This window comes from Amblyomma maculatum, chromosome 10, assembly GCF_055883805.1.
Source record: "Amblyomma maculatum isolate TAMU_Amacu chromosome 10, ASM5588380v1, whole genome shotgun sequence".
Lineage (NCBI taxonomy): Eukaryota > Metazoa > Arthropoda > Arachnida > Ixodida > Ixodidae > Amblyomma > Amblyomma maculatum.
The window spans coordinates 64,590,838-64,603,025 of NC_139353.1; the positions used below are offsets into that span (position 1 = coordinate 64,590,838).

At 45.5% G+C, this 12,188-nt stretch overlaps 1 protein-coding gene across 1 annotated transcript in view; it reads right to left on the reverse strand.

Annotated features, from left to right (window-relative positions):
• Nucleotides 1-12,188, reverse strand: part of LOC146176696 (uncharacterized) — a 28,207-nt gene that overhangs the window by 7,951 nt on the left and 8,068 nt on the right. Inside the window, exons 3-5 of the mRNA XM_084581360.1 lie at nt 7,726-7,939; nt 4,878-5,054; nt 2,716-2,813 (exon numbers count right to left, since the gene is read on the reverse strand). Coding sequence (XP_084437486.1) covers nt 2,716-2,813; nt 4,878-5,054; nt 7,726-7,939 — 489 coding nt within the window. The remainder of the gene's footprint in view (nt 1-2,715; nt 2,814-4,877; nt 5,055-7,725; nt 7,940-12,188) is intronic.

Consider the following 12,188-nt stretch of genomic DNA (forward strand, 5'->3'; position numbering starts at 1 on the left):
TTAGCCGACTTTCTGGCAATCTCGTCATTGAAAGGCTTCAAAAAACTTGTGCGAATCCTATTCTGGAATTCGGCTGCATCATTTTTTCTGGTTCTCCATGTTAGCTGAAACCGTTACGGCTGAAAGAAAGACGTGCTTTTGGCATCTGTCTAGATCTTCGATGATGCTGTTCCCGCATTCTAGCGGTCAGATCGTTTTGATGTATTTTTAGTCTACTCCTCGGGTGGATACACCAACTTTTCTCTCTCACCCGTCTCTATTTCCCACTTATGAGTAGCCAAGGTTCTACCTCTCTCCGCTTGCTGGGAAGATTTAAGCGACCATTAGTTTGGACCGCGGCTCCATATGTAGAACTGGTTCCGCGGTGCCCCTTGTGAATGAAGCTTTTGATTCTATTTTCCTGTTCAATGTGAAGCACCTACCTTCCAGGCAACAGTCTAGTCTCCTCTCTGATCTCTTTGGAAGGTTTCCGAGCCATATTGTAATTGCCACTGATGAGTCTGGGACTGAAGAAAATGGTTGGAAGTTTTCTCACTCTCTCCTCCTCCTCCTTTTCGTTGCATGTGTCTGGTTACACATCAGTCTTCCTCGCAGAGGAAGACTGATGACTTATGGCTGTTGGACGTGCGCTCTTTTAAAACTTCCCTGTAATAGGTCACGAATAATTTTTCTTTGAGACTGTCTTTTTGTTTCATTGTCTTGGAGTCACCACAGGATGCTCTTTTGAGTCACTGCAGTATGTTCCAACAGACTTCTTGGAAACATCAACTCTCAGTACACCCGTTGAATGTAGATGTCCATAATCTCATGATTTTCGGAATGTCCCCATTTTAGCGCTGGTTATACATAGTTGCCATATGCAACAATCCCCTCCTCTCTGCCACTGAGTGCCAACATCTCATGTTCATGCATGTAAATCCTACAACTGCGCATTAGCGCTACCTCGTATGAGGTGCAGCCCAGTCTAAACATTTACTTATGTAGTTGCCTATTCAGTCCCAGAAACGTTTTTGAGGATTGTGGAGTAGTCAAAATGATGGAGCATTCCTGACTCGCTTGCCAGAGGGTCTCACTTAAAAGAAGGATGGATTAGAAATCCCAATTACGTAGTTAGGATTTACTTTGCCGGACCTGTCTTCTTTCCTTGTGACCTATGTTATCTCCGTCTTGGCGCTGTACAGAGTTCTGCATCGCCTCAAATTTGTGAATACTTACCCAAATACATAACAGCTACTTGAAAATTCATTTGCCAACTGTATTGAAAAATTTCAAACTTGAACGATTGCGCTCAGTAGTCTTTGTTCCTATTGAAGACTACAGTTTTTTATTTCGTTAGTAAATGATTGATTTATTAAACTAAGCACACTCATTAGCTCTCGTCCCCTTTATGCCGTACTTCTGGCTGTCCTTAATGAACATTACCGTAATCTCCTGGTGGGTATATACCATGAGCCAAGGAACAAACGAGTCTCTTCCAGACGCTGTCGCCGCCTTCCTTCGATTATTACATCGAGAAGAGTCAATATGGCCGAAGTCGTCCTGCTAGGCGACGTTCATGTTTTGGTGAACCACAGAATGGACCTGCGAGCGACACCTTAATTCTCAGTAGCGAGATAGGATGGCCGGCTAGGCGGCCGCACCATGTGTTCTACTCGCCGCTTCCATCGTTCCTTCCTACAGGCGTCGATGGTTGGTGTGCCCAAATCAATGTTGCGATGTACATGAATGGCATCACCATTCATGTGTTTGAGAACAATACTTCGCGGCCTGCTCACAACGGACTTGCTGCACCTCCTTGTTTTCACTGCCTTGCCTTACCGGCCATACGGCGAGACGTGCGCAGCATAGCGGATGGTCTGGCGCCTCTTAGTTCCCACTGCTGCTCTATGACGAGATCGATACATTTTCGCCAACGCCAGCGTCTCAATTCACGCCAGCCCCCTCTCCTCTGCTGCTGCCTCACCGGCACATAGCACGTCTTCTGCTTCCTGCCAGCCGCACTGCCCAGCGTCTCCAGCATGGTCGTTCTTACCTTCGCCACATTAGCTGGTTTTCAAGCATGCAAAATCTTCCTCCTTGTTTCAGCTCTTGGTAGCCTTTTGATCCATTCCGCCCGGAACTCAAAGTACTCACTGGTGCTCTAGGACAAGCCTTGTGAAGCTAAGCTGCTCCACAACTCCTCGGACGCGGTATAGCCCTTCCCAACCACCGGGCACATGATAAATTTGGCCGCGTTCGGCGTGTCTGGCTGCCTGATATATTTAGCTGAGGTCTTCACTGCAGGCAAAGAGCATGAAAAGAGCGAACATCTTACGCTTGTAGGAAACTTGAGGCATATTTCGGGAAGTGCCAAGCCATGGTGGCTCAGTGCTCCGTTAAGCTCATCACATGGCAGCAATATGTTTTAGGCGGTAGACTCAAGCCAGCGTAAAACTTCAATGTCGCTTGATGTTTTTCCTAGAACTATACGCGTTAGCACGTTGTTCGAGGAAGAAATATTATAATGAAAGAAAATTTTCACTCTAGCCAAATGAACGCCAATCATATCGTTTAACTGTTGACCTCTGATGGCCAACTGCCTTACCAACCACATCCACCCGGGGCTACGCCTGGAGTAAAATCCAAATATTGCTTTTCAGAGTACTCGGAATTAAGGTACCAGATGGGGACCAAAAACGTTTTTATTTTGATTAAAACAGTGAAAGAAGTTCTTACCTGTTGGTGGGTTTTTCACGCATGATGCAGGTGCCCGTGAATCTAACGACACCACCTGAGGCCACTAGGAACTGTGGCGGAAGAGTGTAGCTCAGGTTCTGCGAGTGAAAAATTACGAGGGGAGCATTTAAGTCTGCTTAGATGCAACAATCCGAAATCGCGAAGTTCTGCCGAGCCACCTGACGGATTTGCCCGACTCTATACCAGCGGACTTTGGCCGCACTTATAAGATAGCGAATCCGGGTGGCGTATTTACCTAGGTTAATTGAAGGAGCAGCGCATATTGAACTTCATGAAGATAAGGATGTTCACTGCGCACTTGGAACTTGATGAAGACAATGGTGCTTTCTGCACAGCTGGGAGCTTGTTGCAGTTTTACATGAAGCGTGATTGGCTGCAGCAATAGTACAGTGATTTCATGCCTGGGCTAAGAAAGGTTATCTCTTCAGATGGGGGTTCGATTCCTGCCGGTGACACGATGCATGCTTGATGAAGGCTCTGTATACAAGGGGTTCGTTAGGTGCTGGCAATGACGGTCCCGTTCATTCAAATATTTCCTGCGGTAGCAGGGTAGAAGTCTGGATACGTAGGAATGATTTCAGAAAGGAAGAAAGATGGGTAAGGTAAGTTTCACCATTTATGGCATGACGCGACACTGTTTATGGCTCTCATCCGCGGCTGCACTTCCAAAGCCTCGTTGGCATACATGTACTTTGTCACTGGATTAATTATTATACCTTCAATCTGCACATCCATTATCTGATAACTGCTTTTTATCGTGCAGTCATAAGCTACCAGATTATGTGAAACACCATCCAACGTCGATGTTAAATCTCGTTTACCCAATCGGTATGAACGTACCTAAGTGACCTAGAGGTAGCATGCCTGATTCGCCATTCATGGTCCTTGAATGTTCGACTCCCCTCAGCCACCCATCGGAATTGGGCCGCACGTAGAAGTTGGCGCTTGCTATCAAAATCGGCTGTCATAAATCAATGTCTTGCGATCTCAGCTGCGAGCTACTACCTACAATTGCCATACCCGTGATTATTCGTTCAACACCAACGCCGAATTTGAATTTCCCCTTTCGCTGGACAGTTATCGAGCTATCCAGCGAGCTGGGTCATGCAGCCCACCCACCGCAAACTCCGGCAAGGACAAGTTGTTTTCTTACAGAGAAATCCTGCAGCATTACAAGTTTTCCAGACTCAGATTCCCTCTGCTGACAAAACGCTATCCAATCACCAGGCCAAAGCATAGCATAAACTTCAAACTAATACCCATCCAAACCCCCAATTATGTTGCCTATATTCGGGAGGACTCTGTGCAGAAAAATTCTAAAATTGTGATTCAGTCTGTCAAAATCATATCATCTGGAAATGCCCACAGTCCCTACCCGCAAGCCACTTCGTACGTGACTGTGATCACTGGGATGCTCTTTACTGCTCAGCCCCGACTCGAGGAAACAGATAACGCTGATCCAGTTGGCTGAAAACGCCGCCATTGCACAAGGGATAGCGGTCGTCGTTTAAGCGGGGGACGACTATTCGGGTAGCTTGTCTGTATCCGCTAGAAATAGTTTATCAACAACCCCCTTCGGCTAGAAAATCTGCCCTTGATGTTCACGTTGTGAATGACAAATGCCGAACATGGCGCAGGGAGGCGGTAGCTGACAGCTAACATGGCCGAGCACTGGCTGGACGTAGGGCTGCCTGACGTTACACTTGGCAAGAGCTACCAGCTCGGGTCACTCCTTTGGTATTTGAGGGTGATATCATAATCAACCTGCTAGGACCCTTGTTTTCATGTCACCCCTAGGGCATGCCGGTCATACGGCTTGGTTAAAGCCGGACTCTATATGTCTGGTTGTAGCCTACGCTATTGCGTTATACCTTTGGAGTGGAGCCTAACTTTCCCCCATTTCAGGACCGTTTGTATATTTGAAACGGGAGCAAAGAATTTATTCCTGTGAAGTCTCTTACAGTGGCAGCGGTGCTCTCTGCAGTATTGAGGAATGAATAGCATTCAGCATTACCGCTTATATCCTTGTATTGAAATTTCCTAACAGCGACATGTGTTGCAGTGGCATCGTTCAGATTGTGTTCTGGACAGCTTGAGATTACTTCGCGTAGCACCAGAACATGACGTAGATGCATACGAACCTTGTCCATGAGGACTGTCTTGTCCGGTGACGCGTGGTGCACCTCGTAAACCGCGAAGCCTCTCATCTTTGTTCCCGTGTCCCCCACAATCTCTTGGCCGTGCGTGAGGCGAGCGCAGTCCTTGAGGTATGATCCTGAATATTTCTCGTTGAGGATTCCGGTGCCGTTCAGGTACACCTGCGCGTGTGGTGCCACTTAGAGGTGCATGATATCCAACTGGAATAAACGACCAAAGTGTGGAAAGAACAATGCTCTGCATGTTAGTTGTATGCTATCCTGAAATGTTAATCGTACTTTGAAATTGCATAATGGAACCGTTATTTGACCCGTGCAAGCACACTAGGAACCCGAGTTTAGTTCCTCTTTTTCTTCCCAGTAATGATGTAACTCCGACGGAAACCGAAATTTTCAGATTCTTCCACCACAGCATCCTTCATGGTCGGAGTCACTTTTGGATGTTACGCACCATAATTAAAGTAAAAACATTGTACAAGACATTAGAACAGATAAATCACCACATCTTGTTTGGCTACCATCACTAATAGATTTAAATGTATTTTCTCGTGCAGTATTGCTTTTGGTTTCAACTGCTGAATGAAAACTGTAATGGTAAGGGTAAGGATAACTGGGACATGAAAAGACTCTAATATCATAGCTGATATATACGTTGTTTTAATTAAGTGCATAATTGAGGCCTGCCTGCCTTACGTCGATTGTTGTCTGCTGCGACACTCTAAAGAAGAGACAACCAATGTTTGGTGCGCTGGCTTCATTGATTGTAATCTACCACTGTCATTAGTGAAATTGATATTCGATCAGTTTTTGAGACATTTGCGGTCATAGTGGTTGCAAAGAATATTGCATGAGTAACACTGTCCCCAGCACGACACGAACTGGCCCAAAATGACCTTGAACTGGCTGACCATAAAATCGATTAAGTATCGACAAGTTTGTTTATGATAGCTGCTCTTTATCTCGCAACAGCGCCCCGTAGCAATCAGTGTATTTCCAGGTCCTCTTTTGGGACGCCTGCACGACCGGCAAGCGTTCTCCCTTGACGACGGGTCGCAGCGCAACTAGTCGAGAGTATAAAAAGGCAGACCGCAGCAGCTGGGGCTGGGGCAGGCAGGTCACCGCCGCTTGCGGCGGGGGCTAGCCTGCCATCGAATTTTTATCTGTTGTACGCCGTCACTGCGCACCCGCCACCGCTTCAGTGGTGGACTACGGCTGTTGTTGCGGCGCGCGTGTTTCTTTCCCGCTTCCTTTTCTTTTTTTCTCTGTTTTCTCTTCTGTCTGCATGAGGCAGCAGAGGTGGCTCAGCTACAGAGCCAGTAGCAGGCCCGTGCATTTTCTTTTCCTTCTTCCTACAGCCACAACAACAACAACGCCCGCGGCAGTGGACCGCTTATGGGGTGGACGATGGCTGTTGGGCCGCGCGTCTTTCTCTCCCTCTTCTTTTTCTTTCTTGTATATTTTATTCTGCCCGCTCGAGGTAGTGGAGGTGGCTCAGCTACATAGCCAGTAGCAGACCCGTGTATTTTCGTTTCCTTCTTCCTACAGCCACAACAACAACAACGCCCGCGGCAGTGGACCGCTTATGGAGTGGACGATGGCTGTTGCGCCGTGCGTCTTTCTCTCCCTCTTCGTTTTCTTTCTTGTATATTTTATTCTACCCGCTCGAGGTAGTGGAGGTGGCTCAGCTACAGAGCCAGTAGCAGGCCCGTGTAGTTTCGTTTCCTTCTTCCTACAGCCACAACAACAACAACGCCCGCGGCAGTGGACCGCTTATGGGGTGGACGATGGCTGTTGCGCCGCGCGTCTTTCTCTCCCTCTTCTTTTTCTTTCTTCTCTATTTTATTCTGCCCGCTCGAGGCAGCGGAGGTGGCGCAGCTAAAGAGCCAGTAGCAGGCCTATGTGTTTTCGTTTGCTTCTTCCTACAGCCACAACAACAAAAACAACAACCGCGGCAGTGCGCTCTGGGAAGATTCAGTCTCCCGGACCTCTCTCGCGGCGGCTCACTCTGGGAAAGTGTCTTGTTTTTCACCGAGTACTCGATAAACTCATCGTTTTCCTCATCTGTACGGCCGCCGCTACCAATCAACACTGCGACTTTGACATCTCATCTAACAAGAAAGCCGTGAGAATTCCTTTTTGCCACAGACTGTCGGTTAATTGAATATTGTTTTCGCCTTTGTTTAAACCTTGACCTGACTTAGTATTTTATGCTTTGCTTTCTGTGTAACTCTTGCCCCTATTTACACTATTTGGAATACTTGCTTTGTTGTCTTTATAGTCTTCTTTTATCACAGTGTTTTGTTCACTGTCGGGTTGTTTTCATCTTGTCATTTAACGAGTCGTCTTTTATCACTAACGTGCCCTGGCGTTTCTTTTTCGGTTCAAGTATTATGTAGTGCAATTTGAACTACTAGCTATAAATAACAAACTGTTTGTAAAAAAATAAAATTGACCCTCTTTAACTTATTCCTCAAATACATACTGACACAAATACTTCACGGGTTGACCGGCCGAACTTTTAACTGTGTCCTCAAACCTTATAGAAAGATCACCCGCCTTTGTTGACCCTAAAGGCCGGGTTGGTGACACAGTTAAAACTGATCTATAACAATGCCGGACTTGCAGCCGATTTGTGTTGATGGCATACCCCCTGCACACGTTGTGGCAATGAATGATGTGAACCACGAAAACAAGATTAGACTCTTGGCGATAAGCGCGGCTTCGACACCTATTCTGTAAAATTAACGTCATTTAGCGCTAATGAAGAGATCTTCGTGCAACATATCACCCCCCCCCCTCCCCCTTCTGAACCATTAGTAAGCAGCCGGCCTACCTCCATGTTGCCGTCAGTCTTCCACTCAATTTGGATGACGTGAAATTTGTCGTCAGCGATGGTAGTGCTCTTGAGGCTTATGTGGTAGCGATGGTGGTTGTTATACCGCAGCCACTTGGTCCCCACGTATAGCTTCTTGTCCTCCGGATCACGCCGTACATAAAGGTATTTATTGCTGTCTTCCAGCGTCTGGTACCACAGGTCCATGTAACTGCTGCAGGCACCCGCATTAGAGCAGTCTTAGAGTTATATGTTTTAGTGTTTATGAGTATATAACATATAAAAGCATAATGCGACACTTACATAAAATATATGAAAGGTACAAAATCAATACACGCAGTATTCATTTGTAGATTCAAATCATCAGACCACACACTGAATAACATATATTTCATAGGAGACAATTTTTGCACAATAGAAGGCTGCATATGAGAAAAACAAATACAGCGACTACGATCCATGAAAGTAGACAGGATATTCATTTAAATATTGTTTTACGTCCTCTTTAAACACCCTAGGCGGCAATAAAAATTCCACATTTGGTGTTGTGTTGTTGATAAGAGATGGAATCTAAAAAGCTAATTGCTGTTTTCCATAGTTGGTCCCAGTAATAGGTACAAGTTGTCTTCATGCTCCCAGATCATAAATTAGTGTAGGTCTATCAGATAGAGTAGCATACAGCCTATGATGGTGAATGCACTGCAGAAGACGAAAGTAGTAAATGTGATGAGCATTTAAAATGGCACATTTCTTAAGGAAAGGTTCTGTATGCAAATCTCGCGGTATGCAGTAATAATCTTCAATAGCTGTATGGGCTTATTAGCAACTGCAGAACTTGCTAATATTTACAGAAGTTGTGGTTCCCCATATGAGAATACAGTATGTTAGTTCGCAGTAATAAAGGGCAATCTTTACCCAAACTGGTATCGAATTAGTAATTTTGTAAAGACGTCCTGCAATTCTGCTCAAGTATTTTACTAAATTTAAAATGTGCGTATTTTATGTAAGATATTATTTGAACCAAATTCATAGAAACTTGTGATTCGTAACTTGCTTTCTAACGCTGCTGTTATATTTATTTACTATACTACATTGAAGAGTGGTATTGAATGGCCTAAATGTTATGCGGTAGTTTTATTAAGATTCAAACTGAGTTTTTTTTTGTCAACCAAATCACTGAATTGTTTAAGTAGTCATTGACCGCTGTTTCTAGTTTAGACAAGGAACGGTCAGTCAAAAAATACTTGTATCATCAGCGTATATGATCAAATCAGGTGTGTTAAAAGTATTTGTGATATAATTAGTATATGCAATATATAACAATAGTCCCAAAATTGGCCCTTGGGGGACACCTTGCCGTATAAACATATTAGTTGAGCAGCAGTTATTACCTCGTACAAACTGTACCTTGTTACGCAAATAACTTCTTAATAAATCTACAGTCACACGAAGAACTCCGTAATCAGCCAATTAACTTAATAAAATATGTTGCACACAATCAAACGCTTTCCGAATATCCAGGAATAAACCAAGGGCATATTTCCGACGTTAAATGTTATCATTTTTTCTTTTATGATTAACAATGCTTCAGTGCACCTTCACTTCACAAACTCATACTGAAAGCTGGTTACAATACTGTATTAATGAAAGAATTTAGAGCCTAGTATTAATTACTCCCTCGAGCTGTTTGAATAAAACGGGCAATGTAGAAATTGGACGATAATTAGAAATTTAATTCTTATTTCTACCCTTATGTGCCGGGAATACTCTAGCTATATTTAAATGATTGAGGAACGTGCCAGCTTGAAGCATTAGGTTGATATACGTTAGGACATCACATATAAGCATCGATACGTATTTCAGTGGAGATACTTTGCTATCATCATGCCCTGCTGATGCGTTATCTTTCAAGTTTCAAGTGACTTCTCTTGCAGTTGCGAAAAAAAAAAATAACAGTTTTGTAATGAATCTATCAAATTTGAGTACGTTGTACATCAGATTGACTTACTGGAAGCTGCGTTGCCAACGTTAGCAACTAGCTCATTCATAGCTGTGACTAAATCGGAACCAGTCATTATCCCATTGGTGGCAGTTACTTGTGTTGCGTGTTGTGTAGAAGCTCTGACACGCTTGTGCGAGAGTAGGTTGAGGTTTATTGCATCAAGTAGTGTGGGCGTGATTGTACTAATACGCCATCCGTGCCAATTTTTAACAAAGAGATGGCACGTCTTGATGTCTTAGAAGAGGAGATGCTTTGCCTCTCTTCTATGAATTCTTTTCCGTGCAAGTGCTATGGATATGACCATCTCTTAGTGTATAAGTCGTCCTTGTTGTTCTGAATAAATCACTAGCAAGTAACTCCCTGACCTGTCTTTATTGCCGGTTGTGTTGTCTCTGTTGCGCTGACGTGAACTTGCAAGCTACAAGGAATTTTCCGAACATCCTGCAAAACGGCCTCAAGAATGGTGCGTCTTCTTCCTCCTTGTTTTCTCAAGCCGTGCCATTTCAATGACCTCTCCTCTCTTTCTATTTCTACGTGCAACCAGACAGTACTCTGGAAACATACAGGCTCAAATGTTTTGCATGGTCTGGTTTTAAACTATACATCTCCACACAGGCGTATTTTTCATGAAACGTGCACACAAAAAACGTCACAATTGAAGCCAAACGGGCCTGGCAAACTAAAAGTCACTTTCTTTATCAAGACTATCGCGTTGAATTTCAGTCAGGGCCAGCGCGCGGCTAACGCGTACTGCCTTCGTGGCCCTGAATTCCTCCCTACCACCCCTGGCTATCTTGATTTGGCTTTCTTTTATTGCAATTCATATGTATTCCGCCCATTAAATGCCCACACCATTTTATTTTTTCTTGATTGCTGCTTTGAGCTTTGACTTTGTTCAAAGAATGTAACATCTGAAAGCAGGCCAAGCTGTGAGGGACGACGTAATGGAGAGCACCTGAGCCTTTAACGTGCTCTGGCAACGAACAGCTCACGGGCGCCTTGGTTTTGGCCTCCATTGAAAAGCGGCTGCCGTGGCCGCGAGTTGATACCGTGTACTTTAATTCAGCTGTCAAACGCCGTAACTACTGAGCAACCAGGCCGAGACTGTTCTCGTTTTTTATGCATCATTAAAACGGTTATTCGTTCCCTAACCCAGCAGGCTCGAGCCATTGTAGCTTTATTTTGACATCTTACCATCTTTTCTACGTTCCTCACATGTATGAGCACTCGAAGCAAGAAAATACTCACTGAAAAGCATTCTGAACAATATAGAATGTAACCAATGAGCCAAAAAGCTGTGTGCCTCTTTTAGATATCAATGTATGCCTAAAATTAATTCGTCCATTATTGGAAGCACATGTGCTACAATATAATCAATCTATTTTTTACTTAATGCAGCAAACGTAGTTCTGTGCGATCACATCTTGGGGCACTATTGGCGAGTTGGCGACGTTTTCAACACAGTTCGAATATCAGGCGTGCCAACTCCCGCCCGCACAATGTACCTAGCTTTGCAGAGGGTGCCCCTCGTCATCTGAAAGCATGTGTCTGGACAGTTCGAAACGGACGGCGAGGCGCGGTTTCTGCGGGGCTGGTACACGCGCTTCTATGTTGTACGACTGATTGCTTTATAGTAAGGAAGAGGCGCGGTAACTGTCTGACTTGTTTGCTGTGGACACCTCAACCGCGCCGTTAGGGGGGGGGGAGTGGAAAGAGAGAAAGAGGAGCCGTAGTGGAGGGCTGCGGAGTAATTTCGACCATTTGGGGATTTTTAACGTGCGTTGACATTGCACAGCACACGGACGCCTCTTCGTTTCTCCTCCATCGAAACGCAGCCGCCGAGGTCGGGTTCGAACCCGGGTACTCCGGCACAGTAGTCGGGCGTCTTACCACTGCACCACCCCGGCGGGGCACTCTATGTTGTTGATGTTGTGGTGGTGGGACAGGTGGGTCCCCCCTGCAAGCGGCGGGGACCCACCTGTCCCGGCCCCATCAGTGCCAGGAACAGCCTCTCACTCATACCTCTGTCACACATCCTGTGAAGGCTCCATCGTTCCAAGAGCAATCGCGATTATTTCACCGGTGCTACAGCGTTCGCGTAGTGCTGCGCCGCGTGGATTATTCGGCACGAAATGAAGTTACGCTAACAATTGATTGATTGATTGATTAAAACTTTAATTTCCACCGATTTAGGAGGCCCCCTACTCCCCGCTCCTGGCACGCAGGCCTGAGGAACGGGGGCTGGAACCTCCGCGACTAAGGACTCGCGAATATACATTGGTTATTCGCGGCCTCAGCCGCCAGGCGGACGGCTTTCTGCTGGTCAGCGGGGACGTCGCTTCGCAGCAGGGTTACCCAGGCTTCTCTACTTTTAATGTTGTCCCTAGCGCCCGGAGACTTAGGGCATTCCCAAATTATATGGTCGAGGGTCCCCCTCGCTTCGCAGGCTTTACATTTATCG